The 22,430-nt window shown below is 36.8% G+C and overlaps 1 protein-coding gene across 1 annotated transcript in view; it reads right to left on the reverse strand.

The window, feature by feature from the left end:
* The window catches only part of KCNH5 (potassium voltage-gated channel subfamily H member 5), a 371,870-nt gene that overhangs the window by 298,642 nt on the left and 50,798 nt on the right, over window positions 1-22,430 (reverse strand). Inside the window, exons 5-6 of the mRNA XM_002753993.6 lie at window positions 12,075-12,190; window positions 5,677-6,069 (exon numbers count right to left, since the gene is read on the reverse strand). Coding sequence (XP_002754039.1) covers window positions 5,677-6,069; window positions 12,075-12,190 — 509 coding nt within the window. The remainder of the gene's footprint in view (window positions 1-5,676; window positions 6,070-12,074; window positions 12,191-22,430) is intronic.

Genomic DNA, 22,430 nt, shown 5'->3' on the forward strand with positions numbered 1-22,430 from the left:
GGATTATACTGTAATTTTCAGACTCATATTCTCTCTTACTCCCAAGTCACTATTAATGTACTTCCTCCTCAGCTTTAAGTTCTATTTTATTTTTATGTCATTGTACAATTTACTAAAACCTTGCTAACATTTTACTGCTCATGTCAATAAGTCACCAGTATACCTTAAGAGCAATGAAGAAATACCAAGGCGATGGAAGTCACATTCTTCACCATCACAGGATTTATAATCAAGCTGATGAAACAAACACATACAAATGAAATAATAATACCCTATCGGAGTTGCAGAATTCTACAAGCAAAATGTATTAGCATCCCTTTTCCCATTTGTTCCTTATAACCACCTTGTGATGTAAGTAATTTAGCTATACACTCCTTCCCTTGTTTTACATCATGGAAACTGAGAACCAGAGTAATTTGCTCAAAGTCTCACAACAAACATGTCCTAGACAAGGCACAAGACTCCAGAACATCTAACAGCTGATGTAATGCTTATGAACACACATAAATCAACAAAAGAAAAAAATATTTTTAACTGTATTAAGGTACATACATATACATATGCATAAGTGAAGACAAAACAGGGTGAAGATATTAATTAAAGCTGCTTGGGAATGATGTAAGCAGGCTTCCTGAAAGAAATATGTTCCAGAAAGGTGGATGTAATAACAAGGGGTAATAAAGAGCTAATCTACAGGAACTGACCCAGAAAGAAGGCCAAGAATACATAAAATAGTGTGAATGAAGGAGCTGATAAACGTATGGCTAAATCTAAATAAGAATTGACAAATATTCATGTGATAATTATACAATAACTAAAAGGAAAAAATTAAAAACACTATAGACCCAAAATAAAAGATAATAATAATTTGAGAGATGAAGGAGAAGAGAAGTCCTTGAATTAAATGAAGAAAGGTAAAGACACTTATAAGCTTCTGGAATTTGTTAAGTCAAACACTGATGTTAAAAATGTAAGAGTAATCGATTAACAGAAAAACTTCCAAATCTGTAGGAGAAATCCAAGAGATTAAAGAAAAGACCAATCAATCCAAAACCTGGAAAAACAAAAGAAAAAAACCCAGAAAAACAAATATTAAAAAAAGGCATTTGAAAATGGAAAATAAGATGTACTAAGTAAATCAAAATGTAATTAATCACAATAAATATAAACAGATTAAATTTGCCTGTTAAAAACTTTCAGAATCCATATACTACTCATAAAATATATATTCAGAAATATACAAACCAAATACACACCAACTGTACAAAAGCTAATTTAGCTACAATAGTATTAAGCAAACTAGACCTTAAGCAAGAAAAGCATTGTTAGTGGTAAAGAAAGTTAGAAAATAATGTGGAAGAAATCTCCCAGAAACTGTAGCAAAAAGATAAAAAATTGAAAAATAGGAGATTTTAACAAAACAAAACAGAAATTCCAGGACTGGTCCCATAGGTACAATATCTGAATAAAAGGAGTTCCAGAAAGAGAGAATGTTTAAAAAAGGCCAGAGGGCTGGAGAAAATCATAATAGGGAAAATATTAAGACAGTAGTCATTCTTTTCCAAACTGAAAAGAACTACCTAGTTAATACCCATCAAAACTGATGAAAATAGACCTGTACAAAGGCATATCATCAGAAAGTTACAGAACATTGGGACAGAGAAGACATATAAAACTTCCAGAAGGAGGAAACAGGTTACATATAAAGGACCAGAAATAATAATGACTTCTGTTTCTTATCAGAATTACTGGAAGGTAGAGTACAACAGCATTGTATCTTTCAAAATTCTGAAGGAAAATTATCTCTAGCCAAGAATATTATAGCTAGCTCAACTATCAATCAGGTGAAAGAGTAAAGAGAGGTTTAAGAAAATGATATTGATAGAATACCTCTTGCATTAATGTAATGAAAGAAGATTTAGATAATTGTCAGAGAACATTGTGGTTGGATTAGTGATAAGAACACAGAAGACATAAAATCAAACAGTTATCAGCTCCCAGAAAAATGGAAAGTACAGAAAAAGAAAAGTAGTTATAGCATGCTACATGCTACAAGGATCAGGTAGAAAGTGCATATTTGCAGTCATAATAATAACACTTGGCCAGCCCCAGTGGCTCATGCCTGTAATCCCAACACTCGGAGGCTGAGGCGGGCAGATCATTTGAGGTCAGAAGTTCAAGACTAGACTGGCCAACATGGTGAAACCCTGTTTCTACGAAAAATATTGTTTAAAAATTAGCCAAGTGTGGTGGTGTGCACCTGTAGTCCCAGCTACTTGTAAGGTTGAGGCAGGAGAATCACTTGAACCTGGGAGGCAGAAGTTGCAGTGATCATACCTCTGCACTCCAGCCTAGGTGACAGAGCAAAACTCTGTCTCCAAAAAAAAAACTAATAATAAAAACATCAACACTTAATATTTATTGAATCAAAAGGATGATATATTGTAAGAATGAAGTGATAAAAATGGTGCATGAAAACAGTGACAGAAAGTAGAAAGGGAAGCTAAAATCTCACCTTTCATAATGAGAAGTCAAAGACAAAACCTAAGATTGACAAAAAGGTATATATGTAATCATGTTGTTTGGTGACATGGAAGCAAATAATAAAAGAATCCCCTGAAAAATATGAAAGTGATTGCCTGTAGGGTCTTCTGTTTTTTACAATGAGACATTGCCAACTATTCTTTATACAGATTTTACCAATTCATTCTCCCCTGAGCAGTATACAAGAGTGATGTGCCACATCCCACTTGATCAACTGAGGTCCTGTAAGGAGTAGAAGCCAAGCCAGGGTTATTTACACAAGAATTTCACTGAGGTAGATGTCTGGGATGGACAATGTGGGGAGCAGAGGAACAGGAAGAGCCTTTGGACAATAATGCAGGTCTAACACCTGTGAAAGAGGGAAGGAAGACTCAGGTAGGAAGAAGAGCTTATGCTTTTACACAGTAGACAGTCCCAGAGCAAAAGTGGCAGGTATGGGCAAGTTATAGTATTCCCACCATACTCAGACATTGCCTGGGACCAGCCCTGGGGAAATATGTGAGCCCAGCTTCAATATGTGAGCTGCAGCAGATCAGAAAAGGCAGCAGCCTTCAGTTAACTGTGTTCAGTGACGCATTGGAAAATGATTAACAACTGGCTCTACAGAAAGTTTTTTACAAAGGCCTTGATTTGTAGCTTTTGTTACTTACTGTAGTGTAAATACTCCCACTGTGGCTAATTTCAAACTACCACTGTGAGATCACTAAATGCTGACTTGGGAAGAGATGCCAGCAGTGGGCTTTCTAAAGCCAGGAGCCGGACCAAGGGTGCCGCTGACTGTGCTCCACTCAGCCGATGTTTATAAAAGCAGATTTCTGCAGTTCACCTACTTGGCTCCTACACTCAACAGCCTAGTGTTCTAACATAGTTTTGATCTTTGCAGCGTGATAAATGAAAATAGTATTTATTGTAGATTTACTTTGCATTTCTTGAATACGAGCAAAGTTGAGAATCTTTTAATATATATAATTGCAGTATTATATACAATTATAAATGTATTTATTATACAATGTACTTACTGTAATACTAATCAAGCCAATATTTGGATTATTTTTAATTGACAGAAATAATTGCATGTATTTACTATGTACAACATGTCATTTTTAAGCATGTATGCATTGCGGAATGACTGAATCTAGCTAGTTAACATATGTGTTTCTTCACATAGTTACCATTTCTGCAATGGGAACAATTCACACCCAATTTCTTAGCATTTTTCTAGAATCTAGTATATTATTAACTATAGTCACCATGTTGTATAATAGATTTCTTGGATTTAGTTCCATCTACCTGAATTTTGTATTCTTTGCCCATCTCCCCATTCACCCCAGCCCTGGTAATCATCATTCTACTCTCTATGAGATGAACTTTTCTGGATTCCACATGAGTGATGTTTTTATTAAAATCTTTAGGCCTAGGTTCTAAATAACCAAAATCTCAATGTATTCATGTAATCATCTGTGTAGTGTGCAAAATATAAATGGCTACTTAATTTTGAAAATACAAATATTCATCTGATTTGTATTTTCAAAATTAACTCCTTGAACTCACTCCAGAAGATAAATATGGAAAAAAATAAACCTCTGAAAGCTTGATATAGGTGGAATCAAAACTTGGAAAATAAATTACTATGATTTCTCTTTTCCCATAATTTATAAAGTAATAATTACATGTACTATATCAAAATACAATGCCTACACTTCAATTTGGGGGAATAATATTTATAGCATTATTACAGTTGATTAAATGTAAATATTTTATGGAAAAATCCCTGAAGAAAAGTTTCAATCTGTCTTCCAACACACATGGTGTAACAACAGCAACAATAACAATACAATGGAGATTCTTCCATCTGAGCAGTTTACAGAGTAGAAACTATAGGCACATCTTAGGACAACTGGGTTAGTAACATTATCGTTATGAATATATTTTCATAATAGATATATTCTATACTGACTCTATTATATATTATGAATTGAAATTACTGGTTATAACCTATTAGCCTGGTGTAACAACTTAAATATCATCCACTATTAAGTTAGAGGCTGAGAAGCTGTAGATGAAGTGGTTTTTTTAAGCTTTTACATGTTTTAAGTACTTCTAGGTACACGGATAACACTGAAGAAGCAGAGTCTTAAATTAGACAAGACATCAGAAGTCATCGGATATGGTTTGGCTTTGTGTCTCCACCCAAATCTCATCTTGAATTGTAATCCCCACATGTCAAGAGAGGGCCTGGTGGGAGGTGATTAGATCCTGGGGGCAGTTTTCCCCATGCTGTTCCCATGACAGTGAGGGAGTTCTAGTGGTTATAAAGGTGGCCATTTCCCCTGTGCTCCTTTTTCCCTCCTGCCAACATGTGAAGAAAGTCTTTGCTTCCCCTTCACCTTCCATCATGACTAGAAGCTTCCTGAGGCCTCTCCAGACACGTAGAACTGAGTCAATTAAATCTCTTCCATTTATAAATTGCCCAGTCTCAGGTTGTCTCTTTATAGCAGTGTGAAAATGGACTCATATGTCATCCAATACCCACAAATATATTCAGACAAAATGTAAAGCAAAAGCTATGAGGCAGAAACCAAAGTGGCAAACATTCAAGAACTGCTCTTTCATGAAAGCGTCTTATCTTTATGTGAACTCTACCACTGTTATCACATGTGTCTTGAGAGTAGGAGTCCAAAGATTTGTGAACACGTAGTTTTTAAATGCTGCAGCTTTTCAAAGAAAATGCATCTACTTATTAGGTTGTTATAAAAGTAAACGTGGTTTTTGCCATTAAAAGTAACCGAGAAAACCACAATTACTTTTACACCAACCTAATATCTTCTTTCAATCAATTATCTAGTTTGTGAACCACATCTGACTTCAGATACAAGCCACTTTTCTTCTCCTCCACTTCTTCCATCCACAACCTCCAATTTCTAGTAATTAGCACTTTCAATAGATATCAAGGAAAAGAAATAGATAATAACTAATTTAAACTAATCAAATACAATACATTTTGGCAAGGGTTTCAAGAAAGTTGAAAGTGGTGGCTAAAAAGAGGTTTGGATTATCTGTGGAATCCATTTATCCCGATGTTTTCAAAACTAATGACCCATAGTACTCAGAAAATCAAAACAAAAAACTTACCTCATCCACATTTTCAAAGGCATTGATGATGTCATAAGGTAAACAAGACAGCAGATCGATCACAAACCAAGTTTTCAGATAGTTCATCCTTATGAGCTTAGGGTCAGAAATGACCTCTCCACCGGGCCCCACGAAAGTCGTGTGAAAATTTAAAACGATGTCAACCAGAAAAATAACATCCACCACACTATCCAGTACCAGCCAGGCTATGTTGTTCTGCTTCGTTTTGAAGGAAACGTTATAAGGAACCATAATGGCGGTGTAGAAGGTAAGAATTAAAATCACCCAATCCCAAGTAGTTTTAAAAGCACAATAATGTAAAATAATGTGTGGTGGCGTCTTTGGCGCTTCTTGTTTATACTGAGGGAGGATATCTGATCCCAGCTGAAGAACCTAAAAGAGAGAAAATGTGTTTATAAATGACTAGGTTATCTCTGCCCAGTCGGTGACGAATTCAAATTTACTGGCAGTCAAACCACATCCAGTCATGCTCTATAGTTTTGCCTGCCTCTTCTCCTGAGTTGTTCCAAAATTTGTTTAGAGGAAGTCATTCCAAGTCCAATCGCTCCATCAAAGCTGATCTCTCTGCTGTTCCATCTGGCCTGCTATGACGCATTAACTAACACTGATCCACTACACTGCTGGATGTCCACACTGCAAGTGCCTCCTACACACTCATTCTGCAAGCCTGCCTACAATCACATCTCTCATGGACTGTCCAGCAGTTATGTGAGTGACACACCATTATCTATTCTTTGTACACATTTAGCACCTCAGGGAGCATGATTTTGATTCTGATGGCCTCGCTGATCCCCGGCATCCCACTGCTGGTGATGTTGTTGAGTGATACACAGCAAGGTCCCTGATTCAGCAGTGGAAAGGGTTGTAAAGAGTATTGCCTGCTTTTTACTTTTCTCCCTTCTATCTGGACTTAAAGAATATTGTGTTTCTTGCCCAAATATAAATTTCCCTTGGGGTAAAAAAATACTAAATATCCAAGTTTGTTTCTGTATACCTATTTGACAAATGGAAAAAATTCAGTATAAGGTTGTATAAACTTTGAATTGCTCTAATTAGGTCTAATTATAATAGAAAACAAAGATAAAAAGCAGATGACAGAACAAGAGTAGAGGTTTGTGTATCCCTGGGCAAAGGTAACAAACATGGGACACAGCACTGTCTTTTGGAATCTGGAAACTGAGAATTCTAAAAAACCGTTGAAGGGGCAAATCAAAAACTTCCGTCCTGTACCATCAATGAAACCAAAGACAATGTATGTGTTAAAGAATTCGGTAAATGGAAATTTTCTAATATTTCCAACACCTTTGCCCAGTGTAGGATTCAATTATTCAGTGTCTCTAGGACTAATGGAACCCAGGAGGTAGGAGTCAAAAAGTCCAAATCATAAAATCATAAATGCATTAACTATTTATATGTAGAAGTGAATAAAAATAAAAATACTTGTTAACATGTAACTCTGAGTTATAATAAATGCCACAAAGCAAAACAAATATACTAGCATCTTTGGAAGCTTGAGAGAATATTCTAAAGTTCCTCTCATATATTGAACTTACATATCTGAAAACTAGGAATATAATTTCCATTGTCACTATTTTTGATGTGAAAAACATCATTGGTGGTCTCTTTAATGGTATGTTCGAATTGTTATTTTTATTTTGTGGATTATAAGAATATATGTAAAGATATTTCATGTATTTGCCATTATTAGCACCTTAATTATATTTTACCCATAATGTCTTAAATTACTTAACAGCAAATTATCCTACCAGGAGCATAAGCTTCATGTTGGGATGAAGTATTACATACATACAATTGTACATAATTATGGCTTTCCTTTTGCCTTTCAACCACTAGCCTGTCAGTTCCAATTTCACTGTGTTAAACCTGAAAATTACCTTCACATTCAATGTTAGTATTTTACCATTTATATATACACAGTTTATGTTTAAGCACAAATCAAACTTGGAAAATAAGAACAAACTCAGTGCCAGGGTACATTACCACCTTCGTGGACCCTAAGCCATCGTGCCTTCCTGAACTCCTTCCTCCCATTAAAAAAGTAAATTTTAAAAAAACCAGGTGCAATGGCTCACATCTGTCATCCCACCATTTTGGGAGGCCAAGACAGGCAGATCACTTGAGGTCAGGAGTTCAAGACCAGCCTGACCAACATGGTGAAACCCCATCTACCCTAGAAATACAAAAAAAATAGCCAGGCATGGTGGCAGGTACCAATAGTCCCAGCTACTCAAGAGGCTGAGGCAGGAGAATCTCTTGAACTTGGGATGTGGAGATTGCAGTGAGCTGAGATCGCACCACTCACTGCACTCCAGACTGGGAAACAGAGCAAGACTCTGTCTCTGTCTTGTGTGTGCATATACACACACACACACACACACACACACACACATACTCACATACTTCGCAGCAGTGCTGTTATTATATATATATCTAATAATTATATTAAATAATTAATATATAATTACATAATATAATAATATAATATATAATATAATATAATATAATAATATGTATATAATATATATACACACACACAAGACAGAGACAGAGACAGACTGGGCGACAGAGCAGTATACTTATTCCTAGACTCCACCCTGGAGGACAATTAAATTAGTCTTGTTTGGGTTGTCAGAGAATCTATATTTTCAAATATTCCCAGGTGGTTACAATGTACAGCCCAAGGTAAGATATATATATAATATATTATATATTATATAAATATATAATAACAGCACTGCTACAAAGATAAATATATTAATATCACACATTCAATGCTTGTTTTTACCTAAAAGTTACCCTTTTTTCTTCTGGTGTTAATAGAAATTGAAACATCTTGTGGGCCTGTAAAAGTGTAGTGGGGCCCATGTGGACACTGTGCCTACCACGCTAACAGATGTCAGCCCTGCTCAGTGCCCCAGATTAATTCAGGTCTTCTCTAATGATGGAATGGCATCACCCTAAGCCCAGAACTTCTTAAACCTGGCTATACATTAGAATCATCTGCGGAAGTTTTAAAAGAATACAGTATACTTATACCTAGACTCCACCCTGGAGGACAATTAAATTAGTCTTGTTTGGGTTGTCAGAGAATCTATATTTTCAAATATTCCCAGGTAGTTACAATGTACAGCCCAAGGTAAGATCTCTGTCTTACATTTCTTTAGACATCAGGACAAAATTCTCTAGACAGTGATTTGCATATGTAAAGCCCTCCAACAGATGCAAGACGAGGACGAGAAGGAGGAATAAGAAGAGGAGGAGGAAAGGGTAGAGGAGGACAAGGAAGAGGAAAATGGCAACAACAACAAAAAATAGTACATAAGTGTCTGGGCTTGATCTTTTTCGTATGCAAAGCACTACCTTAATCTTCACTCTGTCCCTGGGCTCTTTTATAAAACAGTGAGTAACAGACTCTTCACTTTCATTGTTATTTCATTTGTGCTTTTATAAGCAATAAGCCTTTGGTGGACAGAGGATGAAATCACATTTTTGATGTATTTTTGTACCAATACAGACACATTCTTTCTCTCTGAAGATCTAAGAGCATTGACTCCAACAGAGTCAGGCGCACTGACTGATGCGGCGGGTGCATGTATTTATCCTACACAACACAAAAGTGAACAAGCTGAAGGCAATCAGCAGGGTGGCAATGCATCTGGAAAATTCATTAACTACCTATGTGGAAACTGGAATCTTTGAAACTGGGGATCAGCTCCAAATGTGGGGGATCAGGTAGAATGGAGATTAAATTTATCTGTCTCTGAAAAAGTGAAAGAGCCTAAAATTCCCTAGCAAAACCAAATTCTGTGAGTTTTGAGTACCACTGGAAAAATAATATTGTACTTATTTGGTATTTCTTTTATGTCTATTTTTGGAGATCTAAGAGCATGCTCTGCAGGTCCTCAGACTAAATCTCTATTGACAGTCTTGTTATTATTTCTGTATGCTCTCTGAAATCGACCCTAAGATCTGACAGAGAGCAGCTGTATATCAGAATCAGGTTAATGAATAAGGGATGACTGATAAAGAAACTAACACTAATCACAGAGAAAAGTGAAAAAAAAAAACAGATGTGATGAAATAGGAATTAGTTTCTCAAAAATAAAAATGAGAAAATGTCAAGGGGAAAGTTTCTTTCTCTTCCCCTGACATAGAGAAAAAGCAATGCTGAGTGATTCTGGGTGCCAAAGAAGATTTTCCTCTCTACGGTCCCCTTCTACTTGTTCTCGCTCTGTTGCATAACAAACAAAAGAAAAACCCTGAATAAGGTGTGGCTGAGACCCCAAAGGAATCATGACTCTAAAATCAACAACCACAGAAACAAGCTTCTAAATTTCACCTGGATTTATAGAAAGAAAATGGCAACTCTAGGCAAAAGAGGAAATAGCTCCAAAATTTAAGCCTTTTTGTAAAAGAAAGATATATCTCATTGTCTGCTTTAAATCTTATACTAACTGCATATTATCTTTTAAATATTGTGATTATTATTACTAGCCAATATTTAGTTATATTAATATCTTATTTTGGTCTTCAGAAACATGTCTGTACATTAAAGGATTCATCTTTCCCCAAGCTAACAGTGCTATTTGGAGCAGAAAACCAAAAGTCTTTTTGTTAGCCATGGTCTAAGAAAAACTCCAGAGTCTTCCAAATTCAGGGAATATACTTCTTAATCTCCTCAAACCAGATTCAATATTTACAGTGAGTTTAAGAAAGTTACTCTGAAGTGCCTCAACTCACTTTTCTGCAGCAGAGAAAATGACAAGCATTTGGATTTTATTTTATCTTTCTCTCTTTTGGTAAAAGTTACCTGAGAATGCTTTGTGAGTACAAACGTAGTGCTCAGCATAGTTTTGGTAGCTTAATGAGCTTTTTGTCATCTTTCATATGAGTAATACAAATTATGGTTATAGAAGACATGTGAACAATAAAGCTATTAGTGGCCTCAGAGTTCTGTCCTCATTTTTTTCTCTTTAGTCTCAGGGTAACATCGTCTAGTCACATGACTTACGCAGCCATAACTGTGAGGATGACACTGAAGCCTAGAACTCAAACTCAAGTATCCTTCCCGAGTGCCAGACCCATAAATCTCCCTGCTGTTCAGGCATCTGCACTAGGACTTCCTATAGGGCTCTTCAAACTTAGTATGCCAAAAACCAAACTCAGAGTCATTGTCCTCAAATCTTCTTTCCTTCCTCTTATAGTTGTCATTTTATTAACCAACAGTACTATCTATGCTGTCGTCTAAATCAAACACATAGAACTGGACTGGACTCAACCCCTTGTTTCACACACTATTCTAATGTATCAACAAATGTGTTCACCCTAATCTGAATGCGTCTGCAATCCCACTTCTGCTACCACTATCTTGCTGGCAACCATGGTCATTCTAACTGACTTACCTCTAGGACTTTCTGACTGATTTCTCTACCTACCCATTCCCCACAGAGCCACTAGGTCAAGCAGAAGGTTTTAATCATGTCATGCCTTGGAACCCTATGGCAATCTGGTAAAAACTGTGAACCTCTTCTTAGAATAAAGTTTTTGAATTAACACAATAAAAACATGGAATTTCACAAGAAACCAAGTAGGACCCACCTCCCTTTGAGAGATTATTTTGAGGCACAAAGGTCATTTTCCTGGCACATGAGACACCAAACACCACCATTTCACTACATGCCACCCTACTTTCTCCTTCCCCATCTGAATTCAACTACACTAAAGTCATCCTCAACGTCATCATACTACCTCATCTCTGAGCCTTTGTACATGCTGGCCTCCCTGGTAGGAATAAACTACATCCCTACTTTATCTGACTAACGCTTACATTTTCCCTTCAAGATTCACGCAGCCCAGGTATCATCTCACTCAGGCAGCCTTCCCTATGGCCCCATGTTTGGGCAAATTCTCCTGCATGGGCTTCCACTGCACCCTGTCATAGTATTTTTCACATCCTATGATCAGTTTCCTCTGTTGGATATTTAACTCCTTGATGACAGAGCCCATTTCTTACTTATCTTTACATCCTTTGCAGAATGCCAAGCACAGACCACATCCTCAATATGTGTTTGCTGCATATATACATGAAGCAATGAATGAACTCCCTATCTCATATGCTCAAAAAAACCTTGTACTCTACAGACATGACCTGCAATGTCAAAAGCTACATTCCCATTTCAAAAGTTGGAGAGAATAAACAGAAATATTTGGAATTTCTATATTTCTACAAAGGAAACATAAATTATCAGCTAAGTATTTATAAGATCATAACCAGATACATCTATATTAAATCATTTTGGGGAAGAAAAATGTACCAACACCACCATCTTGGGAAGCAAAGTTTATCTCATACTTACTTCAGCTAATCTTGAATGTTTGTGAACCACCTCTGTTTTATTCATTGGCGTGAGCTGCTGCAAAACACTTCGGCTATTTGTCAAAGCCCTTGTCAATCGGGCAAATTTCGTCCAACCTTAAAAACCAAAAAAGAAAAGTCTCAGTTTTTCATACGCTATGAATAAGGAATCCAACGTTCTTGATGGTATTAAAAGGATCTCACCAACCATATAATATCCAAAATGAATGCAAAGTATCAAACAGAAGTATTTTCTTTCCTTCTCTATAGATATGCTTATATATTTGAAGGTGGCTATAAAATAATGAATAATTTTTATGTGTGACCTTTGTGTTTTGCCCATATCTGTGATACAGTCCCTGCAGCCAAGGAAGCTAGCTGTCTACAAAACTCTGCGCTCCTCTTTGCATCATATAGGTTTCTTAACTGGGAAACAGCAGTCCAACCAGAAACATATTTCCCAGAATTCCTTGCATCTTAGTATTGCCATGTCCCTGGTTCTCACCAACGGAATGTAGACAGAAGTAATGTGTGTCAATTCCTTGCCATGATTTAAGAAGCAACTGTGACTTCTCCATAATTTCTCCTTCTTTCTACCAGCTGGAAGGATGCACAACAAGGCCCAAGTAGATAGCAAAGCTACTGAATAACTGTGTGGGAAAATGCCATATGCCAGCCAGAATCCTTAGCCTTGGACTGTTATATGAATAAGAAACGTGCTGTTATTGTATTAAGCCACTGAAAGTTGGGGGTTTATTTGTTAGAGCAGCAAGTTTTACCCTAATAAAAACAGTCCTTCAATGTCTTTGTGTGCAGAAATAACAGAATAAAGCTGAAATTCAACAAGTCTTAATTTTATTGCATTTTAGGTTTGGGGGTACATGTGAAGAACATGCAAGATTGTTGCATAGGTATACACATGGCAGTATCACTTGCTGCCTTCCTCCCCATCACCTATATCTGGCATTTCTCCCCATGCCATCTCTCCCCAACTCCCCACCCGCCCACTGTCCCTCCCCTATTTCCCCCTGACAGACCCCAGTGTGTGATACTCCCACCCTGTGTCCATGTGTTCTCATTGTTCAACACCCACCTATGAGTGAGAACATGCGGTGTTTGATTTTCTGTACTTGTGTCAGTTTGCTGAGAATGACGGTTTCCAGGTTCATCTATGTCCCTACAAAGGGCATGAACTCATCATTTTTGATGGGTGCATAATATTCCATGGTGTATATGTGCCACATTTTCCTTGTCCAGTCTATCATTGATGGGCATTTGGGTTGGTTCCAGGTCTTTGCTATTGTAAACAGTGCTGCAATGAACATTCGTGTGCATATGTCCTTATAGTAGAACGATTTATAATCCTCTGGATACATACCCAGTAATGGGATTGCTGGGTCAAATGGAATTTCTATTTCTAGGTCCTTGAGGAATCACCACACTGTCTTCCACAATGGTTGAACTAATTTACACTCCCACCAACAGTATAAAAGTGTTCTATTTCTCTACATCCTCTCCAGCATCTGTTGTCTGAAGATTTTTTAATGATCACCATTCTAACTGGCATGAGATGGTATCTCAATGTAGTTTGATTTGCATTTCTCTAATGACCAGTGATGATGAGCATTTTTTCATATGTTCGTTGGCCTTATGTATGTCTTCTTTTGTAAAGTGTCTGTTCATATGCTTCGCCCACTTTTGAATGAGGTTTTTTTCTTGTAAATCTGTTTTAGTTCTTTATAGATTCTGGATATCAGCCCTTCATCAGATGGGTAGATTGCAAAATTTTTTTCCCATTCTGTTGGTTGCCAATTCATCTAATGACTGTTGCTTTTGCTGTGCAGAAGCTGTTGAGTATTATTAGGTCCCATTTGTCTATTTTGGCTTTTGCTGCCAATGTTTTTGGTGTTTTGGTCATGAAGTCCTTGCCTACTCCTATGTCCTCAATGGTTTTGCCTAGATTTTCTTCTAGGGTTTTTATGGTGTTAGGCCTTATGTTTAAGTCTTTAATCCATCTAGAGTTAATTTTAGTGCAAGGTGTCAGGAAGGAGTCCAGTTTCTGCTTTATGCACATGGCTAGCCAGTTTTCCCAACACCATGTATTAAACAGGGAATCCTTTCCCCATTGCTTGTTTTTGTCAGGTTTGTCAAAGATTGGATGGTTGTAGATGTGTTGTGTTGCCTCTGAGGCCTCTGTTCTGTTCCATTGGTCTAGATCTCTGTTTTCGTACCAGTACCATGCTGTTTTGATTACTGTAGTCCTGTATTATAGTTTGAAGTCTGGTAGTGTGATGCCTACCGCTTTGTTCTTTTTGCTTAGAATTGACTTGGCTATGTGGGCTCTCTTTTGGTTCCATATGAAGTTTAAGGTGGTTTTTTCCAGTTGTGAAGAAGGTCATTGGTAGCTTGATGGGGATAGCATTGAATCTATAAATTAGTTTGGGCAGTATGGCCATTTTCACAATATTGCTTCTTCCTAACCATGAACATGGAATGTTTCTCCATCTGTTTGTGTCCTCTCTTATTTCGTTGAGCAGTGATTTGTAGTTCTCCTTGAAGAGGTCCTTTACATTCCTTATTAGTTGTATTCCTAGATATTTTATTCTCTTTGTAGCAATTGTGAATGGCAGTTCGTTCTTGATTTGGCTCTCTTTAAGTCTGTTATTGGTGTATAGGAAATGTCTGTGATTTTTGCACATTTATTTTGTATGCTGAGACTTTGCTGAAGTTGCTTATCAGTTTCAGGAGATCTTGGTCTGAGATGATGGGATCTTCTAGATATACAATCACATCATCTGCAAATAGAGACCATTTGACTTCCTCCTTTCCTATTTGAATACCCTTTATTTCTTTCTCTTGCCTGATTGCTCTGGCTAGAACTTCCAGTACTATATTGAATAGGAATGGTGAGAGAGGGCATCCTTGTCTAGTGCCAGATTTCAAAGGGAATGCTTCCAGTTTTTGCCCATTCAGTATGATATTGGCTGTTGGTTTGTCATAAATAGCTTTTATTATTTTGAGATACATTCCATCAATACTTAGTTTATTGAGGGTTTTTAGCATAAAGCGCTGTTGAATTTTGTCAGAGGCCTTCTCTGCATCAATTGAGATAATCAAGTGGTTTTTGTCTTTGGTTCTGTTTATGTGGTGAATTACATTTAGAGACTTGCATATGTTGAATCAGTCTTGCATCCCCGGGATGAATCCTACTTGATCATGGTGGATAAGCTTTTTGATGTGCTGTTGCAATTGGTTTGCCAGTATTTAATTGAAGATTTTTGCATCTGTGTTTATCATGGATATTGGACTGAAGTTTTTTTTTCTTGCTGAGTCTCTGCCGGGTTTTTGTATCAGGATGATGTTGGTCTCATAAAATGATTTGGGAAGGATTCCCTCTTTTTGGATTGTTTGGAATAGTTTCAGAAGGAATGGTACCAGCTCCTCTTTGTATGTCTGGTAGAATTCAGCTGTGAACCCAACTGAACCTGGGCTTTTTTGGGGTGGTAGGCTCTTAATTGCTGCCTCAACTTCAGACCTTGTTACTGGTCTATTCAGGGTTTCAACTTCTTCCTGGTTTAGGCTTGGGAGTGGCAAGTGTCCAGGAATTTATCCATTTCTTCCAGGTTTACTGGTTTATGTGCATAGAGATGTTTGTAATAATCTCTGATGATGGTTTGTATTTCTGTGGAATCTGTGGTGATATCCCCTTTATCATTTTTTATTGCATCTATTTGATTATTCTGTCTTTTCTTTTTTATTAATCTGGCTAGTAGTCTATTTTGTTGATCTTTTTGAAAAACCAGCTCCTGGATTTATTGATTTTTTGAAGGGTTCAGCTGTGCTTGTTGTGAAACTCTCAATCCAGAGTGTTTCCAATTGCTGTTTTTTGTGGGGGTGGGAACAGCCGAGCCTGATCACCTGGTTCCCTGCCTCAGAGCCTTTTTTTTTTTTTTAGTTGAACAGTCAACTGTCTCCCAGGTGTTCCAGTTGCCTGTTGAAAAGGTGCCAGGAGCTGTGTGATTTCCCCATGCGGCAACCCACTGCGTCGGCTGAAACAGCGGCGCCGAGATTCGTGGCGCTTTTTTGCCCGGGAATCTCCTGGCCTGGCTCCCTGTTTCAGTCACCTTTTTAATCAGATGAACGGGCGACTCTGCCTTCCCAGGGCTCCAATCACCATCTAAAATGGCACCCGGACCTGTATATTTAGTACGGAGAACTGCCACGCCAGGGTGCCAGCAAAACAGCCGCACCAGCCAAACCAGCCACACAGGTGACCTGTGGGGCTCTTTTACCTGGGAATCTCCTGGTCTGCGAGCAATAAAAATCCATCTGGAAATGCGATGTCCACTCACCCTCCGTGCTTTCACTGGGAGCTGCAATCCTGAGCGGCTCCTAATCGGCCATCTTGGATCTCTCTCTCAACAAGTCTTACTTTTTATGGTTCATCTCACACACTCCCATCTTCCTTGTAACATAGCAAAATGTTATTTCTCTGTTATTAACAACTACAGTGATACCCAAATTTATTTTTGGAATATCTAGAATTGTTAATAATGTCTTCTGCAAAAGCAGTGACTTTTGAGGGAAAGAAATGCAAATTTAATGGGAAAGAATTTTCTTCTAGAGCCTGAAATTGCCATTATTAAAATCATTAATCTCAAGGAAATGCAATGAGAGGTGAACAAATAGAACATAACCAGTCATACTCTCGTCCTGTCTCAATTATCCTTTCTCTAGACATCTCAAAATCTCTGATCCATTAAAAATTGTATTAACACTATCTGATAACCTCTACACAATTACCCTTCATGAAATCATTTAACAGGCAACTCCTTAAAAATGAAAAACTCCTGGCGTTTCAAAGGAATTATGGCAATGATAAAATTTCAGATGATACGGCAAAAAAATGAAGGAAGAAATTCTGGAAATACACCTGCCTAATATCTCTGTCAAACCTTACAATGAAGGTGACATCATTCTTTATTACTATTCTTCAGGCTGATTCTGATTTCATTTAAGCTTTGTATCCCCCCACTAATTCAGATCCCTATATATTCAATAACTGGATTAAAAGAAAGAAACTGGCATCAGTTCATGGAAAGTCTTTATTTCTTCTTCATTAGTGAACCCCATCCTAGTAATTAGAACCAAAAAAATTAGGTTTTGGGAACTGTATGCAACCCTAAGGCTTACCTTGTATAATGTGCTGCAGAAACAAAAAAGGTATCAGATATGCCACCAACTCTCTAAAAACTCAACATTAATGAAAAAAAAAACATGTAATCTCTATGACAAACTGAGACTTTTCTTTTGAGTGCCAGACCTATGTGTCTAACTAGCCACTGGCCTTTTCTTACTACGGTGTTCTGCAGGCATCTGACAACACTCAATATGTCCAAAACTGATACCATCTCGCTCCTTCAACACCAACTCTGCATCATTCATGCATCCCTGATCTTGTCAAATGGCCCCAAGATATTTCTAGTTGCCAAAATCAGAAACTTGAAATTCACCATTCTCTTTTCACTATTACCTACACACACACACACACACACACACACATTTCCCAGCTTTATAGATTATAACATCAATAAATCTCTCTCAAATTGAATCTCCTCTCTGCACTCCTACTATGTCAGAGAACATACCATCTTTCACCTGATTTAGGCAACATTCTAAAACCATATCCTCATTGCTTGCAAAGTTCTTTCTAAAGCACATGCCTTTTACCCTGTTTCCCTTTAACAGAAACTGGAGGACTCCAGGATAACACTATATATCCCTGGTATTCAGGTCATTTATTTTCTGATCCCAATGATTTGCTCTGCATCTGTCTCTTACCACTTTCTCATACATGCTCTGCATCCCAGCCTTATGAAAATCAATAGCAAATCAAATAAAGAATAAGTTCAAAACTAAATCTACTAGGAATTCTTTGTACACCCTACACTGTTTTAGGTTTCCGTATTTTCACCTTACAATCATTCTGTCTGCCTGGAATGTCTTTTCCCTCCCCCATCTGTTTGGCTAACACTTATTGGTAACTGCAGACTCAGTTAAAACATTACCTTGATGCTTCCTTGATCTACCCACAAGTGAGAGGTGCCCTCCTCTGTACATGCATGTCATGAGACTCATACCTCACCTGGCATTAACAACACTAATGCAATTGTTGATTAATATAATAATCACTCTTTCTAAAATCTTGTTTAGCCCTCCATTTTTAGCACTTGAAAAAGGGCCTGATATAAAATACACCATAAAATAAGTCAATTGTATTTGTAACTTTAAAAAATCAGATTAAAAATAAATCTCATTTTGTTTTATTATCATTGGCTTTTGGTTTGGTTTTGCTTTGTTCGGTAAAAGTGGTGAGGGTGTTTTCAGATGAAAGTAACTACATTAGTCATAGATATATTACAATTTTACCTGGTGACAATTTGTGCACCTTACATCAACAGAATGTTATAATTGCCTTGACTATTTCTAGAAAATTCCAAGACAATCTTTTAATTAATGAAGGCTCATGTTTCTAAAATAGGTAAAATTACATCCCTTGGTATAACTCAGTTGGATTAAAAGAAAAGCCCACTTTCATTCCCTGTGTGTAAAAAGGTTTATCCGGAAAATATTTTGGGGGAAAAAAAAGAAGACATAGAAGAATAAATTAAATGATACATAAAAGAATACAAATCATCAAAGGCATGTCTTCTCTGATTTCACAGTATCATACATGAAAGTGCACGTGAGGAAGGAGAAATGTGACAATGAAAGCTTATTGTCATCCTCTGGTTTTTCATTTGAAACATTATAAGCACATATTACAACTGTGTTTCTTAATGAGGAAGCAGCAGTTTCTTATAGAAAAAAAAAGCTTGTTAAGATGTATGTGTGTACCTTACCTTACACAGGAAGTCAGTATGATCAAGGAATATTTCACCTCTTTTCTTTACCTTATTTTAATTTTCTGAAGAAAAAAAATTATTTTTAAACAGTAAAAATAAAAAACACATGCATTTTTCTCCATGAATAAAAATAGGACTTCATTGATTTAAAAAAATAGAAAGAAAATGAAAGAAAAATGTAATATTAACCCATCATTCTAAAAATGTTTTAAATCAGCATATTCTGAGTAATGCTTGAACATAGATGAACAGGGAATTTACTGCATCATGTGACTTTTAGGTGCCAGATCTTATATTTTTTTATCCTTGTGCATTAGTCCATTCTCATGCTGCTATGAAGAACTACCTGAGACTGGGTAACTCATAATGGAAACAGGTTTAATTGTCTCACAGTTCTGCATGACTGAGGAGAAACATATAATGGTGGCAGAAGAGAAAGAAAACACATCCATCTTCATATGGTGGCAGGAAGGAGAAGCGCTGAGCCAAGGGATGAAAATCTCCTTATAAAACCATCAGGTCTCATGAGAACTTACTCACTATAATGAGAACAGCATGGGGGGACTGCCCCCATGATCTAACCAGCTCCCATGAGGTCCCTTCCCCAATGTAGGGATTAAAATTCAGATTACAATTCAAGATGAGATTTGGGTGGGGACACAGAGCCAGATCATATTATGTTGGTTGACTAACACATAGTAGGCACTAGATCTGTTTTTGTGGAATGTTTTATTGAATGGTTTTGTTTAGTGAATTAATTAATGATGATTAACAATAAAATAAGTTAATCAGGAGTACAGCATCTGCATTATATATGTAAATATTTAAAATTTAAAGAAGAAAGTATATTCAGTTCTTAGGTATTAAAATAGCTTATATGAAGTCAGTCTTTTGGTTGGAGAAGGTAGAAAAGGCATGGTAGGGAAGGTGAGAAAGGAATTCTGGAAGTGTTGTGGATTATAATCTGCGTTCAGAAGGAGAACTGGGAAACTGCTGGCAGAAAAAAGAAAGTGGTGGCAAATGTTGAACTGACTCAGACATACTGGAAGAGAGAAATTTAGGAGAAAAGACTCGGAAAGGATTCTTTCTTCCTAGAGAAATCAAAGCCAAAGGTGTTTGTAAAATTGAGTAATCATTTATGAGTTTTGCTATCAAAATGCCCTAGAAAATGGAGAATCAATGCGAAGCCAAGAAATGTTTTAGTCCACATTAAAATCACGGGAGCATCCAAAGATGAGCTTTCTGAGCTACTCAGTAACCTTTTTATTTGTCTCTGATTACGGCCCTTGCAGTTCCAGTTCCAAAGAGTTAGCATTTTTTCTCATGACACCTATACTGTCCTTCTCTCCTTACTGTCAGCACAAACCCCTGCCAAAAATGTTACTGAAAAAAGCAGAAGCCATAAGATACATGATGGTCTTTATTTTAATTTATATAAAGTTATGAGGTACAAGTGCCATTTCTTTACATGTATCAATTGTATAATAGTCAGGGCTTTTAGGGTAACTGTGAGCTGAATAACATATATTGTCCTCATTAAGAATTTTTCATCATCCACCTTCTCCCATGCCCTCACCATCCCAAGTCTCCAATGACTATCATTCCACTCTCTACATCCACGTGCATACATTTTTAACAACCACTTATGAGTAAGAATATGTAATATTTCTCTTTCTGGGTCTGACTTGATTCACTTAAGATAATGGATTCCAGTTCCATCCACATTACTGCAAAAGACCTCATTTCATTTTTTTTATGGCTGAGTGGTATCCCATTGTGTATATATGCCATATCTTCTTTATCTAGTCATCCACTGATCAACAATTAGATTGATTCTATATCTTTGCAATTGTGACTAGTGCTGCAATAAACATATGAGTGCAGGTATCTTATTGGTATAAAGATTTACTTTATTTTGGATACATACCCAGTAGTGGTATTGCCAGATCAAATGGTAGTTCTGTTTTCAGTCGTTTGGCAAATCTACACATTGTTTCCATTGATGTTGTACTAACCTACATTCCCACCAACAGTGTACAAGAGTTCCCTTTTCTCCATATCCTTACCAACATCTGTTATTTTTTGTCTTTTTAATAGACTTTCTGATGGTTGTGAGATTATGTCTCATTGAAGTTTTAATATGCATTTCTCTGATGATTAGTGATGTCAAGCATTTATTCATATACTGTTGGCCATTTGTGTGTATTCTTTTGAAAAATGTCTATTCATGTCCTTTGTCCACTTTTTAATGGAGTTGGTTTTTGTTGTTGTTGAATTGCATGCCTCATAAATTCTTGATATTGGTCCTCTGTTGAATAGTTTGCAAATATTTTCCTCCATTCTTCAAGTCATCTGTTAACTCTGTTCATTCTTTCTTTTGCTGTACAGAGCTTTTTAGTTTAATTAAGTTCCATTTGTCTGTTGTTTTCATTGCCTCAGTTTTTAGGGTCTTTATCACAAATTCTTTGCCTAGACCAATGTCCAGAAGAGCTTTTCCTAGATTTTCTTCTAATATTTTTATAGCCTCAAGTCTTATGTTTCAGCCTTTAAACTATTTTGAGTTTATTTTTGTATATAACAAGAGATAGGGGGTCCTGTTTCATTCTTCTGCATATGCCAATCCAAGTATCCCAACACCATTTATTGAAAAAGGTTGCCTTTCCCCAATGTATGTTTTTATTGGCTTTATCAAAAATCAGTTGTCTATAAAAATATGGCTTTATTTCTGGATTCTCTATTCTGTTCCATTGATCAATGTTTTATACCAGTACTGTGCTGTTTGGGTTACTATAGCTTCATAATACAACTTGAAATCAAGCAATGTGATGTCTCCAGCTTTATTCTTTTTGCTAAAGATTACTTTGGCTCTTTGGGGTCTTTTTTAGTTCCATATGGATTTTAGAATCATTTTTCTAACTCTGTAAAAAATGGCATTGGTATTTTTATAAGAGTGGCATTCAATCTGTAGATTGCTTTGGGTGAAATGGTCATAGAAACATGACAGCCTTCAGTTTCTCATCTCTCGCATCCACCTCCATACCAACCCACTATGGGACTGGGTTCTTGACTGCACCTCTATCATCTCAAAGAATTAGCATTTTCTCCTTCCTAATCACACATATGTTCCAATAATGCATATTGAAGTAAATTCTAAGTTTTTACTATTACTAACGATGTCTTCCACTAATCTCTTTGTGTTCTTGAACTTGTCTGGCATTACCTATTATTAGCTAAACTGGTTCATTTGATCTCTCACCAACTTTTACTGGACAAACTTTGAAAAAGTTGAGCTGCCATACTGTCTAGGTCAGAGAAAAAAAGATGTATCAGCAGTTCTAACTTTTCCCAGTGATACATTTACTGATCTCACCTTTACAGAGACCTAACTGGTGTGACTGATTATTCAGCAAAGTTTGCTGATGTTACTTAGATGTGGTCGATATAGGGTAATG

The sequence above is a fragment of the Callithrix jacchus genome, chromosome 8, assembly GCF_049354715.1.
Source record: "Callithrix jacchus isolate 240 chromosome 8, calJac240_pri, whole genome shotgun sequence".
Lineage (NCBI taxonomy): Eukaryota > Metazoa > Chordata > Mammalia > Primates > Cebidae > Callithrix > Callithrix jacchus.